The 26,117-nt window shown below is 41.1% G+C and overlaps 1 protein-coding gene across 1 annotated transcript; it reads left to right on the forward strand.

The window, feature by feature from the left end:
* Positions 1-9,980: 9,980 nt before the first annotated feature.
* On the forward strand, positions 9,981-22,728 carry DDX52 (DExD-box helicase 52). The gene is made up of 15 exons (XM_024195401.3): positions 9,981-10,071; positions 10,520-10,784; positions 11,846-11,985; positions 13,007-13,192; positions 13,566-13,709; positions 14,420-14,531; positions 15,282-15,354; positions 15,533-15,736; positions 16,131-16,221; positions 17,506-17,628; positions 17,889-18,039; positions 18,475-18,550; positions 19,481-19,552; positions 20,689-20,781; positions 21,840-22,728. Exons 1-15 carry the CDS (start codon positions 9,985-9,987, stop codon positions 21,922-21,924), a joined length of 1,902 nt encoding a protein of 633 aa, XP_024051169.2. The 5' UTR covers positions 9,981-9,984; the 3' UTR covers positions 21,925-22,728.
* The last annotated feature ends 3,389 nt before the right edge of the window (positions 22,729-26,117 follow it).

A 26,117-nucleotide genomic window follows, 5' to 3' on the forward strand; every position in this document is an offset into this window, starting at 1 on the left:
ATCAACACAGCGTAATGTGGACCCCGTGGTAAGTAGATCTAAGTACGTCAACTTCAGCTACATTATTCACGTAACTGAAGTTGCGTAACTTAGATCGATCTCCCCCCGTAGTGTAGACAAGGCCTAAGATTTTACATAAGGTCTGAGGACCTGATTCAGCAAAACACCCTTATGCAGCAAAGCACTTAATCAGGATCGAAGTGAGATCTTCAGAGGCCATTGGGATTAGGGTTGGGAGAACTCTGTAGTCGTTTGAATCCCCATTACTAAGTATTATTGTTATAATTACTAATTATTTGTATTACCATAGCACTTAGGTGCCCTGGTCATGGACTAGGAATAATTTAAGGTTTCATTTGATCTTTTTTAAAATTTTAATTAGTTTTTCACCATTAATTTAAACTTTTACTTTTCAAGGAAAATGTCATATATAAAAAACAAACCAATTAGTCCTAATAAAGATATGGCCAAACTCAAGAACTTGGCTCTAAATCCAGGCTGAGATCTGAATTCACAACTTGAACCCATCTCTGTATTAGCATACCAGATCCAAAGATGCGGAAGTTTAGCAAAATCAACATCTGAAATTTAAACTCCATGGTTTGGAAGTGTCGGGAACTGAGGTTTTGAGTCTGCCCATTCACAGAATTATGACTGCAGTAGAAAGGTATAACAAAAAGAGTTGATGCACAAACAGGTAGAAATATTCTTATGGAGAGATTATAAGAAGCAACTTTAAAAAACAAAGACTGAAAAAAACAAAGTAATAGCAGTTTGATGGAGAAATGATGGAGGGAAGGAGATAAAGTGTAGAATGTCTCTAAATTGTGATCTTGATACCATGGTAATGGATAATTTAGATATGCCCAGAATAGATGGAAATTTGGTGTGAATCCAGATCCTGAGTTTGGATTGAGGTGTTGGTTCAGACCCACGGCTAATTTCTAATAAAATGGAAGCCTGTGCTATGCAAACAGTAAAGGTCCTTGTCTGAAACAAAGTCTTGACCTGCTTCTGGGAAGAACAAGGAAACAATTTTTTTAAAGAAACATGCAGCAGCCCAGAATTCATGTTTATCCAGATCCCCACCAAACTTGAACCTCAAAAGTTTTGCATTCTGCCACATACCTATAAAATTTTATTTTCAGGTGCTTCTAAATTTGGCAAAATTAGTTCTCCCTTCCTTAACTGAGATGTTCCAAAAATGGATCCTTTTAAAAACTGAACCCCAAATGCCCAACTGTTCCTCTTTTCAAGTAATAACAGGGATCATTTGTCTTCTTCAACTGAACAGAGACCAGCTAGCACATACTGTCTCCCGCTTATGAAGAATGCATTTGCCTTAGAAAGAAGGCAACGTCCTTAAAAACATTTCAAGGGCTTCTTGAATAGGGGATCAAAGGTCCCACACGGCTGGAAGCTGTTTTTTCTGAGCAACATGTGGGTTAAAAAGAAAAGTAAAAGTTCTTCTGCAGTGATGGGGATTACAGCACCCTTGGGAAGGATAGGAACGTGGGGTCAAGAAGTTGTGACCAGGTTAGCAACACAGGGAACAGAAGGAGAAGACAAAAGCACAGAAAGTGGAAATGGACAGATGAATGCAGAAGCATGTTTCCTTGCTGAAAGAGAATAGGTACTACATCAATTCATACTGAGAGCTAAAGGCCTGAGTGCCTGTTAATGGATTGGGTGACACAGCAGGGATCAGAGGTCACGAGTGCACTCAGATAGGCTAATTGGCTGTTATGTGCATATTAGCAATAATAATTTAGTATGATACTAAGGGGGAAACTGATAGTTCAGAGGTTTACTTACAAAAATAGTAATATTACTCACATCATGTAACAGCTAAAACTGTGTAAATAATAATACTTTGAGCTTATCCAGAACCTTTCATCTGAGGATCCCAAAGTGCTTTACAAAAATATTGTCCCCATTGTATAGATGATGAAGTAGAATTAAGATCCTTTATTTGTCCTTTTAATCCTATCTATATTTCTATAGTTAGCTTCTACATATGAGAATATAGGGCCTGAGCCAAAGCCCATCGAAGTCAGTGAACCACTTCCCATTGACTTGGTGGGCTTTGGATCAGGCACATGGATATCAATTATTGACCAAATGATGTCCCCAGTTAAGCAAGGTATGGAAGCATATGCCTGACATACTGCATGTGCTTAGATTTGAATGAATAGGATTATACATGTGATTAAAGTTAGGCACATGCTTAAGCCATCTATTGAAAAAGTGCCTTTACTAGGAGTGGCCTGAGACCTCACACTTAACAGCCAGAGCAGAATGTAAAAGTTGGCTATCAACCAAATCCAGCAGTAGGGGTTACTCTGCAAACCCTCTGGGGTAGAAGCTGCTAGCGAGGGTGGCATTTCAAGGTAGGGGCTCTGTGCCAAGAAACATGGTCTGCACATTTTTGGTGTACATCCTCTGAATTAGAGATGGCCCTATGCACAGCCCCTCTTGACTGATTCCTGTTCCTGACCGGACTGATTCGTGCAGGGAGTTATGCCTGGGACTGCTGGCAGCTAGAACACAGGTGCGTAAGTATGCAGCTTTACACGTGCCCCCATTTGGGGATTGTTTTACATAGTCCCAGAGTCTGTCAATGTACTGTGTATTTTGTTAGTACAGCTTCTAACTTTCTTATTCTAATTACTGAAGTTGTACTTTTTTCATAAGGAAAACAAATAAAGATAAAATCATAACGTTTTGGGGCCAAATCCAAATCCTGTTTTAGTCCACAGAAGTTTTGTGATTGATTTCAGTCCATGCATGATTAGTATCAGTATTAGAACAGGCATTAGTCTTATTATAGTCTTTTGTTTTACTCATACACCAGACCTTCAGGGGACCTGAAGTTAGCAAGTGTAAAGGCAAATGCAAGGGGTTAAGACATCTTAAAGTTTAATACACTGCCATTCTCAGTCAAATCCTGTTATTTCCAGTGGATTTTTATTTTCCTAACCACTAGCTGAGGTGGTGATTATTCCTAATTCCAGAGGTCTAAGAAAGGCTGTTGTTATTTACATTCTTCTTCATGAATTTCACTGTACTGTACGCCTCAGTAAGGACTCTGAAATTGATGTCCCGTGCTGGCATGTGTCCTCTCTTTGCCTTTGTGGGGTTGGAGTAATAAACTCCCCTACAGTCTTCAGTCTTAAGGAATGTGCTTTGCTTCCCCCCCTCCCACTCCAGTTTGGATCAATGGTAGTGAACAAAGAACATTTTCTTTTGTCTTGTTGTAAAGTTTCTCCAGTGCATACCTGGCCTCCTCTTCTCATGTGCACGTGGAAAGGGTTCGCAGCACGTTGCTAAACGCAGACTGGAATTCCATAGGAAAAGGAGAGAATCAATTCTGGCCTTTTAAAATCTATTAAAGGCAAAATCCAGATCCTCTTGATGTCAATGGGGGGTTTGAGTTGTGTTCAGTTGAAGCAGGATTTGGGCCTGAGGGCTCCTCTAGTAATTTCCCATATTATATCATAACATTGTCTGTTGTTTCTGTTTCATTAGTTGCTCAACTGATCTGTAAGGCCTCTACTCTCTCCCTTTTCAAAGGCCTTGCCTATATTTGGGATTAGCACTGATTCAGCCACTGGGGACCAGCTAATGGCGTAGCTGCACCAGTGAAAACCTAAAGTATGGACAAGAAGTTATGCTTTGCACTGGCTGAGATTACTCCAGTTTCAAACATCAATTACTGGCCACTGATTGTTGAATCCCATGTGCAGACAATGTTGAATCTCCCCTTAACACCCTCCTCTCCCACAATTCCAGTAATACTTTGAGGGGCAGATGGGATGAGCTGGCACTTACCTTATGGGGAGGAGGGGGAGAATTGCATCTATTTGACTGTATATCTCCCACTTTTATCCTTCTTTCACCCTTCATATGTTATTTGTCTTCTTAGGGCCTGATTTTCATTTACATTACGGCCTCTTCACCCCACCAGAAAAGCATAAAGAGGCCTTAGTATAAATGAGAAGCAGGTCCTTAGATTGTAAGTTCTTTGGGGCAGGGACCACGTCCTCACCTATGTTTGTACAGTGTCCAGCACGCTGCGGCCTGATCCTGATTAAGGCCTTTGGGTGCTACCATAGTATAAATGTTAAATAATAATAATAACTAATGCCTGAGGCTTCAGAAGCTAACAAATCAGCCTTGTAATGCATTTGGCCAATTGTGCAATGCGGTGCATAGGGGAACACACCTCACAAGCAGGGCTGGATTAACGCAGGGGCTTTAGAGGCTGCAGCCCCGGGCTAAGGGGGGGCCCGGTGCAGCAGGGCTCAAGCAGGCTGCCTGCATGCCGTGGCCCCGCACTGCTCCCGGAAGCGGCCGGCTGCTGGCACGTCTCTGCGGCCCCTGGCGGGGGGAGGAAGCTCCCTGCGCTGCCCCTGCCCTAAGCACTGTCCCTGCAGCTCCCATTGGCTGGGAACATGCTGTCCCCAGTGTGGGGCCATGGCATGCAGGCAGGCTGCCTGCCTGAGCCCTGCTGTGCCGCCGGGCAGGAGCTGCCTTTCGTAAGCGCCTCCTGGCCGGAGCCTACACCTCACACCCCCTCCTGCACTCCAACCCCCTGCCCCAGGTCAGAATCCCCTCCTGCACCAAACTCCCTCCCACAGCCCGCACCCCTCACCCTCTCCTGCACCCCAACACTGCCCCAGCCCGGAGCCCCCTCCTGCACCCAACATCCCTCCCAGAAAGAAACTAATATAACAGCTGTTCTAAGGTAAGAAGTAGGCTATTTTGAATTAATTTAACTATATTCTACATGTTTTAAGACTGAAATGTAACCACAGAATGGCTTCATGTTAATTAAAAGGCAAGTTTAGTATAGCGTTAATAGCCTCGATGCCATCATTGTGATCATTTTGTTTTAAATTAGGAAAAAGACTTGTATACGGGGGCCCCACAAAATCTAAGAGCCCCGGGCCCACAGGAGAGTTAATCCGGCCCTGCCCACAAGTGATCAGTTTATGTTCTGAAGCATGAGATTTAATTATCCCTTGTTTCCAGTGCAATAATTGCTCTTATGGTGCGAAAGCTGAATCCATTTCACAAATCTAAATTTGGGTTTTACCACTTGTAGGTTGGTTCGCTCTTTGCACTTCATTCAACTTAGACAAGGAACTATGGAACTAGCTTGGTAAGTTTCACTTCCTGGATCTCAGTGCTTGTACAGGGATGTGATAAACTTATACTAGACTTGTCTCGTTTTTTTTAATTTCATAAATATTTTCTGATCTTATTGGGCCAAATCCTACTGTCCCACTCACTCTGACCAAACTTCCATTGACTTCAATGGGAGTTTTGTGTGCACTACCAATGTAAAATTAATCCCTGAGTAAGGAAGGCTTTGGGCAATACTGCCTAACACAATCTCAGGAAATATTTTTGCAGGCAGTATTTTAATGCCATTACCTTCCGAGACAATCAGTATTTGTATGATATATACAATTAAAATACTTTGCACTTATAAAATACTGTGCATTTGAGGATCTCAAAGCACTAAAATACACTAATAAAAAGCCTCTAAAGAATCTTCTGAGATAAGTAAATTCGATACATATAAGGGAAACGGAGGCATGGAGTGGCTAAGTGATTTGCCCATGGCCACACACTAAGACAGTTGCAGAGTTTCAACTAGGTATAGATTCCAAAACTCCTGACTACCAAGCTACTGCTATAACCACTACACAATGCTCCCACATTAGTATTTAGCACTACTTGTTTGTGTTACAAAAGGGCCTGCAAACCAATTGATGAAGAGATCATTTCCCATTTCCTCACTCTTGACTCCACTGACAGGATCTCTTGGGTAAGTGATGGATGTTCGTAGTGTATTTGAGATGATATATAGATCTTTGTTACACAAATTCTTCAGCATTCTTCCCCATACCCTCCCAACCAGCCATTAGTCATTACATCTTAATGAAGATCAGGCAAGTGAACTCTGGTTAATGACCCTAATGATATTGTTTGGAGTTTCTCTCTTCTGAACTGTCTTTGTTTACTGTGGAAAAAAATGAATCAGTGCTGCAATACAAATGAAGACACAAGCAAAATTGTTTTGTACATTGTATGAAGTCCCTGGGAGGGCACAAATACTTCCACTTGCATGCTGGAAAGTCAAAAGGTTGGTGGAGAAAGGGTGCCATAAATCAGACAGATATGGACTGTAGGGAGGATTGAATTGATGTAATTTTTCATCTCAAAGCTTGTAATTAAAACAGTGAACATTACAGAAGAAAAGTAACTTAAATATTCCAGTTGCCTGTATTGCCTAGATTTCTCAGATGTTGGCAATATAAACAATTGGCCCGTGAGAATTTTATTGCAGAAAATAACTTTGGTGATGTTGATATTAAAATGTTGCTTAATTGGAATGTTGTTTGTTTTACCATCAAGAACACTAGGACAAAAACTGTATCGTTTGATCTGCCATAAAGTTTTAGCAGATGTAACTTTAATGTTAAGATTCTGAAGTTTGTTATAATGAATAAATGCATGAATTAAATTAAATGTTGATCTTTATCTATGCAAAGTACTTGGATGGGCCTGAACAGCTCTGCTTCAAATGGCCTATTTGTACTCTGTACTGGCCTCTAACATTTTCTTGTTTAAGCATGGTACCAGATGATATGTATGAGACTGGATCCAATATAGCTGTACTTACAGTAGTAAGCATTAAGCAATGTACATAAGCACGTGCTTAACTTTAACTTCAGAGTCACTTAACGTTAATACGTGTTTAAGCACTTTGCTGTACTAGGGCCTAAACTCAAAAGGAAATGTCTATAGGATGACCCTTAAATAGAGGACTGATCCAAATCCCTTTGTAATCGCTTTGGAATCTTTCAATGACTTCAATGGGTTTTGGATCAGGCCAATAGATGAAATGCTAGGAGAGATGACACAGACAACCTACAAACAAGGCAACATAGTAATAAATTCTCAGTCCACCCTGTGGGAAAGTATCTGAAACTTTGTAACTCAGTTTTACATTTCTAAGTCTACATCTACAGTTGGAGTTGAGAGTGTGATTCCCAACTCAAAGTGATATACTCACGATAACTCTCATCAAACTAGTGCATTAGACCTAGTGTAGCTGCAGCAGCATGAGAGGTGGGATGGGCTAGCCACCCCAAGTATGTGCCTAGGGTCTCAGATAGATACATACTCTGGGCAGGTAGCCTCTCCCACAGCTCATGCTGCTGCAGTTACATTCTAATTTTTGCACACTAGCTCCATGCAAGCTAGTGCAAATATGTCTTCTTGAGTTGGGAATCAACCGCTTAGCTCAAACAGTCAACCTACCCTATAATGCAGAGTGTTTCTTCCCAGTAGAGCTGATGATCCAAACTTCCTTGTAAAGTGATTGATAGGAGAGGGGTTGGCCTATCAGTTCTTTGCAACCAGCTAATTATACTGTAAATCAGGAAGATGCTGACATGTGTGAACAAAAAGTTGTTACAGGCGCTTTTGTCCTTCTATTTAAATGAGGTGCTCCTTTAAAATTAGGTGAAACAGTAGTGTAATTAACTTGCCATCAGGGATATACAAAAGAACAAAATGCTGAAGTGAGCCCCCATAAAGATGTTGAACAGTTTTATGACTTGGATGCTGCATTTGGTATTTCGGATTTGTTTAATAATCTGACATAAGTGACTAAAAATGTGTATGATGGAGAAAATAGCATCAGGAGCTAAACTCATTGTTTTCTCAAATTGTTTGTACAGTATTGCTCTTCCACCATTTGATGCTGTGACACATATGTTCAGTTTGCAAACATGCCAAGAGATTGGGTACAGGCCTGGATCCTGCCCTCTGCTTTGAAGGGGCACCAGGGGTTGTGGAGAAGAAGGATGCAAAAAGCTTCTTTTACACTCACAAGCCTCAAGAGTAGGATCCCAGCATAACATCTGGCTAGCTCTCTGGTCTGCAAACAACAGCTCCAAGAATCACATCATAAATTAAATACTGCGATGTACATTTAAGGCATTGCTTCCCAGAGAAAAAATATGCATACCTGGGCAGAAAGAAACTTAATTATATGATGTATATTATTTAGCCTAAATTAATAATTGATAATAAAACATATATAATCATTGTTAGTACTAATAGTAGAATTACAGTACTGCATAAGGATCCCAACTGAGATCAGGGCGCCAATGTAGTAGACCCTGTCCAAACATAAAATAAGAGACATTCTCTGCCCTGAAGAACTTGCGGTCTAGACAAGACAAACATAGGGTTAAGGAGAAAGGAATATAACATACAAGCAGAGTGAAGAGTGATGATCAGCAAACATCTTGTTAGTTCCAAATTTTGGGTTTGGTTTGGTTGTTTTTTGTTTGTTTGCAATCATTGTAATAAAAGATCCATCTATTAGATCTCGACTGGGCATGTCCTAATCTATGAGAGCGTTTTCCTGAAGGAAGGAATAATAAATGTAAGCATTTGCTGGGCCAAAACCTAGAAGCAGCAGTATAGAAGGATGCAATCTTGTTTCACAGGCACCCATAGTGCCACCATGTGGTACTAATATTTATATATGGCAATAGGTCATTGGGAATCAAGTATGCATGAGTCCCCCTAATGACTTGAAGTGACATTTTTAAAAGAGGCTTAGTGATTACTACTGTTTTTTTAAATAATGAAACTTCATGAAGATTATCTGTCAGTTAAAGAGACTCCAGATGCAAAAGATACCATATAGTGAAAGTCAGAGTTACTGTAGTTTGGGGGAATTAATTTCATTCATGGAGGCTTTTACAGGTATCACCATCCCACCTACATGACAATTTGATCTGATGTGATTTAATGTTTCAGCAGAACATCATTTGATTCAAGATGGTGTCATTTTAATGCAACAATATTAATGAAGACATTTTAATACAATAATTTGGCATAGTATAATGACATCTTGTTACAACAGCATCGTGTTAAGACAGCTCTGTTGTCAAAATAACGTTTTGTTGCAATATGGTGATGTTTTGGAACAACAGTATCACTTACTGTTACACTGTGATATAACCGTTTGACATTTTTTTGTATGCAATTTGGTTTAACGCCATATGGTTAAATTCTCTTGCCGCACACCTTGTTGTAGCACTTTACTTCCCAGGTCCCTCTTTTCACCAACTAGTGGACAAGTGCATTTTTCAAGTTGTGCAGTAACATCTCATCTCAAAAAGTTCATAGGGAAACAGTTATGTCCTGATGTAATATTTTTAAGGCACACGGGTTACATTTTGAAACAGGAGTACTGCACGCTGACAGCAGCAAAGTGATGTGATGTCATTTTGGCTTGATATAATGACTGGGAATCATGATGCACTATCTCGTATTGCAAGGGCACCATTACACACCATTTCGATACAATCTCCAGGACTACACAGTCCAAGCTGTAGCTGCAGCACAGATCAAAGTTAACTATGATACACATTGTCCAGGTGTGCCCGCCACCCAAAGTCAGCGGTGCCCCCCGAGTGCTCCACTTGGCCACTCAAGACACTATGGCTCGGCGAATATGCAAACGCTAAATAAATAAATGACAGCATTACATCATGTAGGGGTATTACACCATCCCGTGACGTTGTAATGTGGTCACGTGTCACCGTGACGCAACACTGCCATGACGCCGTTCCATTGCACTGGGACCGTGTGATGCTGTGACAGCCTCACGTCACACGGCAGTGTGTTGCCATGACATCACCACATCACCCTGGGAGCAGCCGGGCAAAGCCACGCGGACGGGGCTGCGAGCGACCCCGTAGCTGACATGTGCCCTGTTCTGGCCTTGACCTAGCCGGAAGTGACGATTTTCTCCTCCCGGACCCACCTTTGCGGAGCAACGGGCAGCCCACAGCCGCAGAGCATGCCGGGTAGCGCCGCGTTCCGGCCCATGCGCCGCGCAGAGCATGCTGGGAAGCGCCTCGCCGCCGCGCTGCATGCCGGGCAAAGATGGATGCCTACGGGCTCTTCCGGAAGCTGGGGGCTGGCGCCAGGTTCGATCTGAAGCGCTTCAGCCAGGACGCCCGGCGCTTCAAGGTACCGCCCGGGCCGGGGCCGCCCTGTCCCCGCTGCGAGCCGGCGCCGGGTCCCGTGGTTCTGCCCCCCTGCCCCGGCTCTGGCGTGATGGGCTGGTTCTGGCTCCTTGGTCCGTCTCCCGGTCCCTGGTTCTGGCCCTGAGTCTCGGCCCGATCTCCGGGGCCGGGTCTCTAGCTGGATGCCCAGTCCTGGCCCCTGGTATGGCTCGGTGGCTGGTCCTGATGCCTGCCCGCTTCTGTCTCTGGCCCTCATGGTTCCCCCGCCCAGATCCTGGTTCTGGCCCCCCGCCCTTGCTGGCTGATCTGCCCTCAGGATCCCTTCCTCGGTTCCTGGTTCTGGCCCGCTTTGGTGTTTGTTAGACTAGTCAGTGCAAAGCACTTTTCATTGATATTGGAACAGTTCATTCTGTCGGTTGAGTTCGCTCTTTCTTTCTTTCTTTAAATTTCAGGTGGTAAAAGTGAGAGACACTGAATTTGACTCTCCAGAGAGTCTTGACTTTTTTGGAAGCAAAGATACAAAGCTTCCAAGTATTTCTGAAAATGGCCTGGGAACAAATGGCTCCAAGAAATCCAAAGCTAAAATACAGGGACTTGAATCGCACATGGATGAGAAAGCAGATGACTCTGAAGAGAGGCTTAATGCAGGCACTGCAAGGAAGAGAAAACAAGACACAGGGAACTTTGAAGGGAAGAAAAGGAAGAGAAAGACCCAAGGTAGTGAGATTCTTCTCTTCTGTACAAGAGAATGTGCTTCAATTGCTTACATAACAGAAACTGGACTTCACTAACAAATCTGACTTGTATGAACAAGTGTAGGAATTACCAAGCAAAAGAAATTTCTAACACTAATAAATTGGGTTATAACAAATGCCATGAAACTCTTGTGAAGGAATACAAGCTCTAAAAGACTAGTACTTGATTCTTGTCGTTGTTTTAAATATCTGCTATGCAAAGGGTAATTTTCCTAAGGTTTGTTGTTTTTAAAACAACAGTTTTCTTAATTCCTTGCTTTCTGAGTTAAATTTCTCACTAAGATTAATTTAAAAATAAGTTGCTCACTGATGTCTTTGTATTTTAGTAATACTGAACTCTGATAACACTGTCCAGATAGTCCCACTCTGTTTTTAAAAAAAGAAAAGAGAAAGAGGTGCCAGGATGCTGCAGAATTCTTCCATCTAAATTAGCTAACTGCTGAAGTCTCTCAAAGCCTGATCTCCAACAATTTTGTTCCAGTATAACTATGTTGCTTTTGGGAGTGGATGCAATTATGAAAGCATTATTTATTGAATAAATTATTCTTCTAGAGCTCAGCTCTTCTTGTATCACTTTTCCATAACTTTCAGGTGCTTTTTTCTTTTTTAGATTACAAACTTTTGGTGGTAGGGGTGGGGGCAAGCATCTTTATCATTTACGTGCCCTTAAAGTACCTAGCACTTTTGGGGTGTAAATAAATGAATAATAGATGCTGATACAAATGCAAATTAATTGGTCTGTAAATTATTTTATGATAAAAATCTGTGGAAGTTACCAGCTATGTTCTTGGCCAGAAGAGACTGGAGAGATTCTTTGGCTGGCTGAGTTCAGGGCTAATGAAATAAACTTGCCAGAATGCAGAACTAAGGCTGATTCTGCAACCATTGGAGTCAGTGGGAACATTACCATTGACTTCATTGGTCTTAAAATCAACCTCCTAATGTCAATTCCTCTTACTACGTTATTCTTTGACTTGTTTTTTTTTTTTTTTTTTAATAATGCACATTCATTGAAACTTTTAGAACCTGTTTCAGTCAGTTCTGACATGGAACATGATGGGATATTGTGGATGTCCTCTTTGGAAACAAAGATTAAAGATACAAGAGAAAAGGGGGAAAAGAAACCCACTGCAGAGAAACTGGAACAACTCAGACAGCAAAAGGTGAGGCTTGCTTATTTAAATGTAGCTAAAAATAGTTGTGTGCTCACTTGTATGAGCATGTCATCTGGAAGCTTCAGTCATTTGCTGTGTCGTCTTTTGTGATGAAGTCAGTATAGTGTGACAAAAGAATTGGAAAATTGATCCAGATGTGCATAACTTACTAGTGTCACAAAAAGGAACTTAATCTAGGGTCAGTTAATAACTCTAGCTATGATTCTATACAAAGACTTGTTGAAGTGCTCAAGTTAATGCACGTAAATAGTGGACTACAGTAGAACCTCAGAGTTATGAACACCTCAGGAATGGAGGTTGTTCGTAACTCTGAAATGTTCCTAACTCTGAACAAAACGTTATGGTTGTTCTTTCAAAAGTTTACAACTGAACATTGACTTAATACAGCTTTGAAATGTTCCTATGCAGAAGAAAAACGCTGCGTTCTCTTTATTTTTTAGTAGTTTACGTTTAACACAGTATTGTATTTACCTTTTTGTGTGTGTGTGCCTGCTGCTACCTGATTGTGTACTTCCTGTTCCATATGACGTGTGTGGTTGACTGGTCAGTTCTACTGTATTCCTATGTGTAAATTTAAGCACACGAATAAATCTTTGCAGGATTAGTGTCTTTATCTGTAGTATAGCAGCTGTTAATGGAGAAACTTAAATGCTGACAATAAAGCTGTAAAGGTTGTGACTGTTCTGTAATTTTCTTCTAGGAAATGGTTTTAAAAGCATTAAGTTTGAAAACTATTTAGAGCATTTATGGGGCTTTTTGGGGAGGCATCCTGGTGTGGCTGTTAAGAGAACAGGAATGGGAATCAGGAGACTTGGGTCCTACTTTCAGTTCTGACGTCAGCTCTCCCTGTGTGAACTTGTTCAAGTCACATTTTCACATCTGTAAAATACTACCTTCGTAAAGGAGTTAAATTGATTAAGCCTCATATCTGAAATTGTATTATTGAAGAACAAAGTGGCTGCTATTATTTTCTGACATGTTGCGTAATTTTTACATTTTTGCCTTCTAGATAAACCATTTCAGAAATAAACACAAGATTAGTATCCAAGGAACAGATCTCCCTGAACCAATTGCCACATTTGAGCAGCTTCAAGCAGAATATAAAATCCAACCTAAAATAATGCAGAATATTCAAGCTGCTGGCTTCCAGGTCCCTACGCCAATTCAGATGCAAGCCATTCCAGTCATGCTTCATGTAAGTCTCCTTGTCTTACACTTGATATACAATGAGATGGTATGACTCGGACAGAGAGTTCCCATTGGGGACATAAAAATGTTATTTTAAAATAGAGTAAACATAGTACTGTAGTTCATACTTAAATCTTGTGATGGTATAACTAGTGGAAACATCTATATCTTAACTTCCTCAAAGTCAGTATTTTCTATTGCTAGGAAGGCAGTTTAAATATAGCCTCAACTTGCAGTAGGTGCAATATGGTTGAGGTAACACAGTGTGAGAAGCTTAACTTCTGCATTTCCTGATTTTTGTTTTAGTTAATGCAGCTTTTTGCATTTAATAAAAAACACTAAATGTAAATGTTCAGCTTTTTCCTGTTTTATATTCATAGGGTCGGGAACTTCTGGCTTCAGCTCCCACTGGATCAGGAAAGACTTTGGCTTTTAGCATTCCTATTTTAACACATCTGAAACAACCTATGAATAAAGGATTTAGAGCTCTGATCATATCGCCTACCCGAGAACTTGCTAGTCAGGTAGCGATTTTTTTTTTTAAGTTGTCATAAAATAATTATGCCATGTATTTGTAAGTACTCCCATTATTCTGGTTCAGAAAAACAGAAGCTTGGTGGACCTGTTTTTCTTTCCTACCCTCAGACTTTATTTGATAAAATTCAAGTGTATATGAAAGAATGTTTAAAGAAACGTCTGTCTTCTATGCCTACTACGCTGTGGGGTATTATGAAATGTAAAGACATGGTTAGAACAGGAGACTGGGACTCAAGACTCCTGGATCTTGTTTTAAAATTCCATTACAACTTTTAACAGTTATGCTCCAGCAGATAAGCACAGGAGATGTTAGTGCTACCTTATTTTCTGTATTTGAGGGGAAAACGTCCTTTTGAGTCTTAATCGTAACTCAAGTAATCAATTTCTTCTTTGTTTGTGGGGTTCCATTTTACGTCAATGGTAGGTTTGTATATATAGTGAGAGCAGCCAGTAATAGTCAAACTGTGGCATGCAGACCTGTGGGGAGAATTTTGTGCAAGTGAATAATTTCAGGTTGGAAGCCTGAGTTTTGTGATGTCAAAAATACTTCAATTTTAAAAGTTGTTGTTTTTTTTCCCCGAGACAATCTGAAATCTGAGTGGATTTGAAGCCGTGTATGTATTGCACTCTGTGTAGGTTTGTATGTCTTTGTTGTTGTTCCAAAAGCTACCCCACTATGTATTATTGTATATTTCAGACCCACCGAGAGCTAGTAAAGCTGTCTGAGGGGACTGGATTCAGAATACATATGATCCATAAAGCAACTGAAGCAACCAAGAAGTTTGGGCCCAAATCATCTCAGAAATTTGGTAATCATTCTAATGATGCATAGGGATTCTCTGAAGCCTTTGAAACCTAGAACACAAGTTTTAAGTGATGTATGATTTAAACAGGTCAGTAAGTGCCATCCAAGTCCTGTAGACACTTGCTTCTGTGAATAAATATCCTTGGAATCAAGACGTTAAAAGAGGTGGAGGAGAAATAGCTCCAGAAATTAAAAAGGGGAGAGCTACCTCTGCTGTACAAAACAAATGCCACTTGAATACTGGAAAAGCACCTTGGGGTGGTGAGGAGAAAACAAGCACTCTGATAACTAACTGTGCTGTGTCATTCATTCATTCATTCATTGTTGGAATACAGGCATGTAGCTGAGTTTGGTTATGGAAAGCAGAGAGTGGCAACCACTTCAGTGCTTTGTGGTGGCTTATTAATGCAGAATCATTGGGCTCCGCCATCAGAATCTTATCCACCGCACGTTGTGAACTATATCTACTTAACAAGACTTACCTTTTATATAACTCTGGATGTTAACAAATCCTCACAACACCCTTATGTTTAAAGTAAATGAATAAAAATGAACAGCTCCATTTTTACAGATGTGGTAATCAGAAACACAGGGAGATGAAGTGACTTGCCCAAGGCCTCTCAGCAAATCAGTGTCAGGTCAGGGATTAGTGCTCTTGGGTCCAAGGTCTGTGCTCAGACCATGCTGCGTATCTATTTCAACATGATTTTTTCCCCTCCTGCTTCTCTTTAACATTGTTTTGCTTTTTCTATAGATATACTAGTGACTACTCCAAACAGACTCATTTATTTGCTGAAACAAGATCCTCCAGTCATAGACTTGACAAGGTATGAAGAGGGGTTTTTTTAAGTTTGTTTTTGCTAGTGACTTTCTTCCTGTCAGAATCTCTGAACAAGTGCTAGATCTATGCATGCACAAAATTTAAACCTATGGTGTCCTTTCAGGACTTGTATTTTTCTCCCGTATAAGCTGCTACTATTGAACAAAAAATCTTGTTTTTCCTAGAGTTGAATGGTTGGTGGTTGATGAGTCAGACAAACTATTTGAAGATGGGAAATCGGGGTTCAGAGACCAGTTAGCCTCCATCTTCCTGGCATGCACGTCCCATGTTGTCAAAAGAGCCTTGTTCAGCGCAACCTTTGCATTCGATGTAGAGCAATGGTGCAAACTCAACCTGGACAATGTCATTTTGGTGTCTGTTGGAGCAAGGTAAGCGTGCAGATATTGACTCGGTCTTCTTTCTTGTGGGATCTCCTGTCTCGTTCAGCCAGCTGTTGGCCCCTACGTAGGCAGAGAACTACTTGCATCTCCTCTCCATTTAGTTGTATATTCCTCAGCTGTTCACCTGCTGCCACAGTTTCAGCCATCTCAACGATCAGATCTGCGGGGCAGTATTATGCATGGTCCTTTTTGTGCAACGGGGAAGGTACTGTTCTGCTTTGAGTATTTAATTGCTGAGAGTAGGGAGCATTACCTTGCGGAGGAGGGTGTATTGGAGAAATTACTGCAAGATGTGAAGTATTTCTTTTCTCAGTAGTAAACGTCTTATACCTGTAAGACTCTAACAATGACTTATTTCTGTGTGATTTGATTTTTGTTTCAGAAACTCTGCAGCGGAGACAGTAGATCAAGAGCTCTTATTTGTTGGCTCAGAGACAGGAAAACTACTGGCAATGAGAGACCTAGTTAAAAAGGTAGTTATGGGTGACAGAGCACCTTCCTCCTTGCTTATTAACTTACTAACTCAGCTGCGGTGCACCATGTGCTGCATTGGAAAAAGAGCGAGTGTATATTTTGGTCTCCGTTTTTTAACCCACACTCAAGTAAAATAGAGACAGAATTTCTACAGTTCATTGTAAACTAAATTTTACTTGAAAATGTATTTTCGTTGTTGTTTTGTAGTCATGTAGCTGCTCAATTCTTTCTTCTAGATCGGGGCGGGCAAACTTTTTGGCCTGAGGGCTGCATCGGGTTTCTGAAATTGTATGGAGAGCCGGTTAAGGGAGGCTGTGCCTCCCCAAACTGCCACGCATGGCCTGGCCCCTGCCCCTTATCCAACCCCCCCTGCTTCTCACCCTCTGACAGCCCCCCTGGAACCCCTGCCCCATCCAGCCCCCCCTTCTCTCTGTCCCCTAACTGCCCCCCACCGCCCCATCCAACCCCCCCCTCCTTCCTGACTGCCCCCCACAGGACCCCTGCCCCATCCACCCATCTGCTCCCTGTCCCCTGACTGCCCCTGGAACCCCTGCCCCTGACTGCACCCCGCTGCCGCCACATCCAACCCCATTTCTCCTTCCTGATTGCTCCCCCAGAACCCCTGCCCCCATTCAACCCCTGTTCCCCGCCCTCTCACCGCCCCGACCCCATCCACACCCCTGCCCCCTAACCACCACCCCTGAACTCCCCTGCCCTCTATCCAACCCCACCCCACTCCCTGCCCCCTTACCGCGCTGCCTGGAGCACTGGTGGCTGTCAGCGTGGCTGCACCAGGACAGGCAGCCACGCTGCCCGACTGAAACCAGCCACGCACCGCGCAGCACAGAGCACCGGGTCGGGTCGGGCTCTGCAGCTGCACTGCCCCAGGAGCTCACAGCCCGCCACCCAGAACCTTGTGCTGGCGGCGCAGTGAGCTGAGGCTGCGGGAGAGGGGGGAACAGCAGGGGAGGGGCCGGGGGCTAGCCTCCCGGGCCAGGATGTGGCCCGCGGGCCGTAGTTTGCTCACCTCTGTTCTAGATTGAAAAACAGATTGTTGCTTTCTATGAGGCAAATTTAGTCCTCATCCCAAAGCCCAGGTGTAATTCATCTAAATCAGAATCTGCTTAATCCAGGCCTCAGGAGAGTTTTGTCAGTCAAAAATCACCATCTGAAATGTAAACTATGCAGGCTGATTAAATCCATGGCGGCACAGTACTGAAGTTGAACTGAGATGGGAAAAGGACTTGTAAGCAGAAACCTTACACAAGCTTGTTCTCTTGCAGGGATTCACTCCTCCTGTCCTTGTTTTTGTGCAGTCCATTGAAAGGGCTAAAGAGCTCTTCCATGAGCTCATTTATGAAGGGATCAATGTGGATGTCATCCATGCAGACAAAGCACAGCAACAGGTAGGAGTCCGTAAATATCGTTGTCTTGGACAGAAACTGTTCAGAAAGCAGATTGTACATGCTGTCTTGTAAAAACTAGAACATCTATCTGCGGTAGTTAAGCGGGACAAGTGGTCTTGTGTCATGACTGTGGAGTCTTCTGTTTGGAGGGAGGGTGGGAATTGGACTTACTGTTGAGTATAATTTTGGCAGATATCGATACCTCTTCCATTCTCAAGCTGCTAATTAGTCGGTCACTTGCACAATTTGTGTTTCACCAGAGAGATAATGTAGTACACAGTTTCAGAGCTGGGAAGATTTGGGTGCTCATCTGCACAGCCTTGCTAGCACGAGGGATTGACTTCAAAGGAGTGAATATGGTCATTAACTATGACTTCCCAACCAGTGCCGTGGAATACATCCACAGGATAGGTGAGTAAGTGTTCTTTGACAAAGCAGGATGTGTGGACTCGTTCTCTGTCTGTGTTAGCTTTTGAATGGAGAGTGTTGTCTGGTGGTTAGAGTAGAAATCTTGGCATCAAGCCTCCTGGATTACCCCAACTCTGACACTGACTTTGCCACATCATTTAACCTACTTCATGCCTCCGTTCGTCCATCTGTAAAACTGGGTTTCTCGCCTACCTCCCAGAGGTTTTATGATCCTTAATTCTTTTTTGTAAAGTGTTTTTATATCCTTCGTAGTTGCAACTTATTACTCTTACTCACTACGAACTACATCGCTAAGTGAAAACTACTAAGTCATATATTGGCAAACTGCACTTGGTGATAGGGAGGAAGAATTACTTCTTCATTAAGCTGCTGGAAAGTATTAAAGTAAAAACTCTTAACTTTATTGGTCTTTGACAGGTCGTACTGGGAGAGCAGGACACACAGGAAAAGCAGTTACTTTTTTTACTGAAGATGATAAACCTTTATTACGAAGGTAAATTGGGAAATGTGACAGTGATGCTCCTTAAGTTTCACTCCCACGTTGCGGGATTCTTTCTCAGGACAAACAATTACCAAATGGTTGTGTGTTTGGTATTAAAGTCCTCACCCCAGCATAACATTTTCATACTTTTGTACCCACCCCAAAGTATATAAAACTACTTATGTGTGAAGTTTCAGTGTCAGCTCTCCATATTTGGACTTGCAAGGTGATCTGTCACCAAATTACCCTTTAGTGTGGGAAGCTTAACCTTGACGCGTTTTGTGAATGCACTGATAGCGAATTCAGTGTCCTCTCACTTGCTGCACTCAAACCCAATAATGGTAATACAAGGGACTGATATATTAACAGCACGGTTTATAAGCATACAGTGAAATATTAGGGCACATTAGTGGAATTGGTGAACGTGTGACTTTTTAATAGCAGTAAGGCCAATGCAATTGACCTGGTCTGCTACATAGCTGTGGGTGCTATTTTTTTGGTCCTCCCAAGTCTCTTCCTTGCATTATCAAACAAAACTGCTGATTAGTTTTTTCAAAAAGCTTCTGCATTCTGCAGTGGTTTTGAACCTACAGTCCTAGTCTCATCCCTTAGCCTACTGATGCTTGTGAATTAAGTCTTTGGCAAAACTTTCCTTTTTGGCTTCTCATTACTCCAGTCATTTACCTACCATAGTTACTATACTAATGGAATTTTAGTTTCAGTTCATTACAAGCCAGTGAACTTGAGTGTTTGTTTTCATCCATATCATTTGATTGTTACTATTTTCTCTTTCTGCTTCAAACTTCCCTGGCTCATTTTTTTTCATTGCAGATGAGAAGTAACCTAACTGCTTCCTAGAAATAGCTGTTCTGCATTAAATAACTATATATCTACTCAGGAATTCAGAACTTTATTTGATATTTCCCCCCTTCTCTCTTCCAGTGTAGCCAATGTTATCCAGCAAGCTGGCTGTCCTGTGCCAGACTATATAAAAACCTTCCACAAACTGCAAAGGTAAGGTTGCTTTAGTTCTCCTTGTGATTTGTGACATTTGAGATTAGGAGAGTTGCAAGCAATCTGTTAGATATTGCTCTCTCTGTGCAGGTGCTTTCAACTTTTCTTCATACGTATTGTCAGAATTAATATTTGACATTTTTATGAAGGGTAGTTAAAATGGGAGGGGGGGTGAAGTTTGATGTTGGCCTCTTGTTTGTAGCACCAGGTGCATTGAACAGATGTGAGCAAAACACATTAGTAAACATAATTAAATTACGTGTTGTGTGGATAAAAGCAGGACGAGACTTCCAAAAATTAACTTCTTTAGTAGTTTGAACTTAACAAACCAAATACAGATATTTTCATTTTTAGTCTGAATGATTACATTGGACAGTTAGAAACAAAACAAGGAATGTTTTGCTGTTAGGGAATATGATTCTAGTTTTTCTTCCTTCTGATTATTTTACATGTTTACATGGGCAAATCTATAGCTGCACTTTTAGGAATAAAAATAGCTATTACCAGAGTTTCTTTTTTAAGAAAGCACTCGCCTTAAATTCTATAAAAACAATTATCCCCTTTGAAGCCTCAGGCTTCCAAGAATCTGCTGCTAGCATCCCCGGTCCTGCTGTGAGTTTTGCATAGGTGGCGCTCATTGCAGGATCAGAACCCTAATGAGCATAACATCCTAGAGGACTGCCAGCCTCTAACACTGCCCAGCTGCTAAGATTGTTTCTGGACGTTTGCTGAAATTTTCAGTGTGTTTTATTAAAAAAAAAAAAAAGTATCTTTTTTTCATATAGGTCTGACCACTTTTAACACAAAGCTAGAAATCTGTTTATATATACCATCTTCCACATGTGTTTCAGCAATGCATAATAGGTTTTAAAAATATTTAAAATAAAGATGGGCTTAATTGTCCAAAGGAAGGCAGCCACTCTGGGACAAGGATAAAGAAGGGGAAACTCCAAAAGAGAGAGCTGGCTGAATTGTTAAATCCTTGGAATAAACCAGCTGTACAAAATTTGCATTAGTTGTTGGGAATTATTTTTTGGAGGATCTGCAGGTATTATAAGTAGCTAGTATGTTTATTTCAGATGTTGCGCTTGCCTTTAACAGAGCCTTAATCTTATTTTCTTAAATGCCATATTCAGCAAACAAAAGAAGAAGCTGATTAAGAAACCATTGGAAAGGGAGCACATTCGTACCACTCCTCAGTACTTATTAGAAAAAGCCAAGAAAAAAAAGTATGTACCATAGTTTCTTTCTAAGGGGCCTGAGGGATAATCTGTTTTTATTTACCTACAGGGAGAGACTGAACTTCAGATTTTTAAAAAAAGAGAAAATTGTATGTGAATTTGCTGTTTACATGGATAGCTCGGTTGACAGCTCTAGATACATTATCCACAACGTAGGTTCAGCAATGGTACCAGCAGTGCAAGCTTCCCCATGTTGCCCTGTCAGTGTGCTCCGTACCTGAACTGGATGGCTCACCGCTGGTCCAATCTCGGTAGCCAATTCAGTCCTTGACCTCTCTGCTGAGACTGTTAGTAAGGATGCCAATTTATGGTGGTGACTCTTCGTGCCACCAAACAACTATTGGATGGTAGCAATTCAGCTCATTATGAAGCTGGGTTGAATTTGAACCTGTGACCTTGAAGTACAGCTCTCCAGACAACTGTCAATCACCCGAGCCAATCCACTCCCCTTCCTGGAAGTTTTTTAAAAATATGAACTATTAAATAACAAACCTGTAGTCACAGTTGACGGTGGCTTAACCTCTGCAGTCAAGAAGGCCTAGAATCTATCTCTCTCTGGGCCAGTGGAACAGATTTCCAAGGGCTTGGGCTTGACTGGCAGAGAGACACGTCTCAGTGTGACATAAGATGAAGAGAAACTATTGCTCATTTGAAGAGGCAAAAGAAGGTTGCTGGATGGTACACTGGGTTACTACAAATGATGAATGTTTAAATGATGGTATAAACTCATTCCCTATTTTAGGACCATGTGAAAACTGGTTTATTGGTCTAATTTGAATCCCTGTTTGTGTACATGGGGATCTGGCACAGTTGACTATCTTTGGTCACAAAGGCCCAGTACTGCATTAGAGATAAATACATCTGAAGATTGTTGCTGTTAGATGCTTGTTTTCTATTAAGTGCACTGAATGTTAAAGTCTGCGATGTAAGTAGACAAAAAGACATCTGTAATGGGAGGCTAATGACTGGTTCAGATACGTGGTTCATCTTTCAAACATAAATACGCTTAGATGCATTAATCTCTAATTTGTTGTTCTTTCTCTTAGGAAAATTATCCAGAAAAGTATTAAGGAAAAGAAACCCAAGGAAGCAAAAAAAGACTCTCAATTACAGACTGGTCCAGAAAGTTGACTACATTGTATGAATGATCCTGCCACATGACAAACTGAGTTTGAAACTACCACCTATCCGAATCTTAGACATGGAAAATGTAGGATGGCAGCAAAGGATTGGGGAAAGAGACTGTGATCACTCACTGCCAACATTTCTTCCCTTTTTTATATATATTTAGTGTTACACAAAATTCTTAATGGAACAGTGGTGGAGGAAGTCATCAGCGTACTTCTTATAGAAGTGCAAGAGCATGCTCCTGTAATGAAATACGCCAAGCATCTGAGCAATCGCTCCCAAATAGCATCTGCTTGGGTTACAAGTATTATGTGGTTCATTATCGTTTCTTGAGAACACTGTTTATTCTAGATTGAGGTATAAAACCACCCTTCGAATATTTTCTAAAGTTATGGCTAAGGGGGTTAGATATGCAAGATCAGAGCACATAAGCTTTATTATTGTGCTGGGTAAGGATAGCTGTTGAAGATTTCCTTAAGCACATTGCTTCTGTTCATTTTGTGTACAGGATAGACTTTAAAGATCCAGTCTTACAACTATATTTACCTTTTTTTTATTTTTTTTTTTGGCCATACAAATTAATTTGAAATAGATGTGTGGCATCACTCGCAGCAGTAGAAGCATATCAAACAATTGTAAAAACACCATTGAAGCTTTATTGTAGGGGTAATCTTAAACCTCAAAATAGAATAAACGGGATCTTCAGGGGAGTTCTAAGACAAAGATTCTTCAGTCTGTTCATATATCCTTTTTAGAACAACTATGCAGATGTTCCTTTGATTTGTTACATAAGAAAAGGAACACCCCCCCCCCATTCTGCTCTCTCTTCACTTGTTAAACCCGCTCTGTTAATACACTGTTTCCTTACCATGTAGTTCTAATAGTGCAGTAGTGGCTGCTTCTTCACAAGGATAATCCTTTCACATGTGACTGTCCTTGTTATTGGATAGCTCTGCTGCAATACATTCGCACTAAGAGTTCCACCTCCTCGAGGCTTTGTCACCGTTAATCCATTTTGTAAATGGATCCCAGCCATGCATAAATGATCTACTGTAGGCTACTGCTGATTGTTCTGTTGAAGTCTGTAGCCATTTTCTAAGATACACGTTTTGTAAAGTAAGACAAAATAAAAACTGATCAACAGTCACTTCATATTCCTGCTTATTTCCAAGTTAGGCTCAGATTGCATTACTTTTCACACGTTTATTGTATGATGCCTGTCAAACAATACATTTAATAGGAATTATGTAGAAATTGGTGTCTTGTTCTGAAATCTAATCTGTCTGAATTCATACATGCACCTATCATCTAAAAGATTTCCCCAGTTCAATCATTTCAAGTCCTTACTAAAAGTCATAGAGGTCCTTAGAACTCTCAAAAAAATACCAACAGATGCCAGTTGGAGGTAAAAATTATCATGGGAAGTATGTGGCAATCTGAAATAGAAGGGTTACCACCACTTCCCCATAATAACATTACTAAATTGTAACTGTCAGTGAACCAATTGATGTGGTGCATGCTAGAGGATAGGAGTAACAGGAGGAAAACTTTTAGCTCATGGTCCTGGGTAAAATTCCTAGTCACTGTCATGGGATCATTAATGTCCACGCATTGCAGCCAGCATTTATTTTTTTTTAAGGATTTATTTGCAAAAGAGAGTGAACTGCATGAAACTGAGTTTAGTTACTGTAGCAGGAAAGAGGCCTGAGTTATATATGAATATGTGGTTTCTAAAAGTCTAAGTAGTACAACCAGCACTAGACCACTGAGCAACTTAAGCAGCTGTGTATCCCATAGTATGTACTATTACGTTAATCTAGTGATGTTTATGCCATTATTTTTTATGGTCTTTATACCTGGAAGATGGCAAATAGGAACAGTCTGGAATTTTCATGCTTCCTAATATGTCTGAGCAGGCTTCTTGCTGATCTCATGGGGAGATATGAGCTACTGCTGCACAGTTGCATGATTACCTAGCAGCTCACACATCACCTAATCACAGAGTGCTGAAGTTAAAATACTTCTGTACTTTTAGCCAAACACAACTAAAGTGTAGAGATACAGTAATACTCCTGCTGCGCTCTGAAAATGGGATGAGTCGCAAATTGACTTGAACATATTCCAAATCAACTAGCTTAGCAAGCATTTGTACAGTGTACTGTACAACGACTACGGCTTTTCCTGGTACTGGGAGAGGACAGTGGCAATACTGGGAGATGCAGGGTTCCACCATCAGGACCAGTGCATGTATTGTAGCCCATGCACTGCTGCTCTTCTGCAAAGGATGGCAGCATGCATCCTCAGCTAGAAGATGCTGCCATCCACACAAATGGTCAGGAATTTGAGGGAAATGGGGGCTGTGGGGTAGCTGGACTCTGCTCCTAGGCTCCTAATCTTGTAACTTCTTGCAGTGGGGAAAAAAACTCCTAATGCTGCTTTTTTCTTTCTTCAAGCTGTTCCCCAGGGCATCAAGCATCCACGGGACAGCTTCTAGCCTGATGTAGCTAATGGGATATAAAAATGACAATTGTACTGGCTATTACTGTAGATGTACTTTTTCCAGATAAGAACAGAGAGAGATGCCAAGTCTCTTACATAAAAGGAATGGGTTTCTTTAATCACTGTTGGGAAGAGGAAATGGAGGATTCTGAATTTGTTTCAGTTCTAGCTCTCGCTTGTACTTACAGCTTTAGAGTTGTGACATCTACAATGTTGTACTTTCGAGACAAGCTGCAGGTCTTCGGGGAGAAGGTAGTGCTGAAAGGGCACACTCCAATAGAGTTCAGGAGCAATGAATCTCAGACTACCTGCAACTTCATTTCTCTGATACAGCACAATCTCTCTAAAGTATTTTTGGTGTTTATTATAAACAGTGCATGCAAATTCTATTTACACACCTTTGTAAGCTATTTGTCAGGAACAGTTCAGTAGACATCAAAGTACCATAACAGGTGATAGTGTTAACCTTAACATTGAGACAAAAGTACAGCGAAATTTCCATTTTTCCACTTTTGCATTTTGAAGCACTGAGCCTATTGAAGTAGACCAGAGCGGCAGCTTTCCCCCCGAAAGCAGCTTGATGTTATTTTGGACAAATGCTTCATGAGTTTAGATTCAGATAGTTTGGTGTCTTCCTAAGAGACCCTCGTGAAACAGTTGCCTTCTGCTGCAACAAGCCAAATGATGGTAATTACACTCTGAATGTCAGTTTTCTTCATCTGTTGTGCTTAGAGGATATATGAGCCTGAGGAAAAATGATATGCTTTATGAAGTCTGCTTTTTTTTTTTTTTTTTTTTTTTGAAGAGACTAACCCTAAATGTAAATTACACAACTTAATTTTGTGATTGTTACTATAAGTGCATGGATATGTAGGAACAGTTTTTGTTAATTATCCAAGATGTTAACATAACTGAAGACATCCTGTCTAGCATATTGTTCCTGGAGTATCGCAACAGATTTTGTTTACTGAATACTAAGATAGCTTTCAGGAACCTTGAATGAGAGATTTACGATTCTTAATCTTGCATTTCTGCATCATCTCTAGCATAGGATTTCAAAGCATTTTACAAACATTTTTACAATACTCATGTAGAGTAGGTAAGCACACCCATTTTACAGAAGGGTAAATTGACCCAATGAGACCGTGACATGGTTATGATTGCACAATGATAGTGTATCAAACCAGCTTGTCTTAACCATTTAAACTACCCACACTCCCATTCTAATGAGTGCTACTTGTTCAATACTTTTTAGTTCTTTGCTTGAGATTGGCAGTTTGATGTTTGAACTAGCAATGTGTAAAAAATACTGTATGGATAATAATCTGCAAACTGCCCCCATGATGTCAGTTTAACCTACATGAATAAGGGCATATATGACTACGAACTATAATTAAATCACACTTCTTTTTGGGTCAGGACCCCTACAATTACACCACCACGAAATTTCAGATTTAAATAGCTGAAACCATGAAATTTATGTTTTTTAAAATCCTCTGACTGTGAAATTGGTGAAAAGGGACTGTGAATTTGGTAGGGCCCTACACATATCCCATCCCCAGGGCAGTGTGGGTTTTTCTATAGGGTCGTTGTAGGGTATCTATAGGGTTACATATATCCCATCCCCAAGGCAGTGTGGGTTTTTCTATAGGGTCGTTGTAGGGTGTCTATAGGGTTACATATATCCCATCCCCAGG

Source organism: Terrapene carolina, unplaced genomic scaffold, assembly GCF_002925995.2.
Source record: "Terrapene carolina triunguis isolate 2854851 unplaced genomic scaffold, T_m_triunguis-2.0 Scaffold231, whole genome shotgun sequence".
Lineage (NCBI taxonomy): Eukaryota > Metazoa > Chordata > Testudines > Emydidae > Terrapene > Terrapene triunguis.

Bases quoted from the DNA above. Each gene is read 5' to 3' on its own strand.
- DDX52 (XM_024195401.3), top strand. From the start codon at position 9,985: ATGGATGCCTACGGGCTCTTCCGGAAGCTGGGGGCTGGCGCCAGGTTC. The intron at 10,072-10,519 runs GTACCGCCCGGG...TTTAAATTTCAG, and splicing joins AGGACGCCCGGCGCTTCAAG to GTGGTAAAAGTGAGAGACAC. The intron at 10,785-11,845 runs GTAGTGAGATTC...TGAAACTTTTAG, and splicing joins AAGGAAGAGAAAGACCCAAG to AACCTGTTTCAGTCAGTTCT.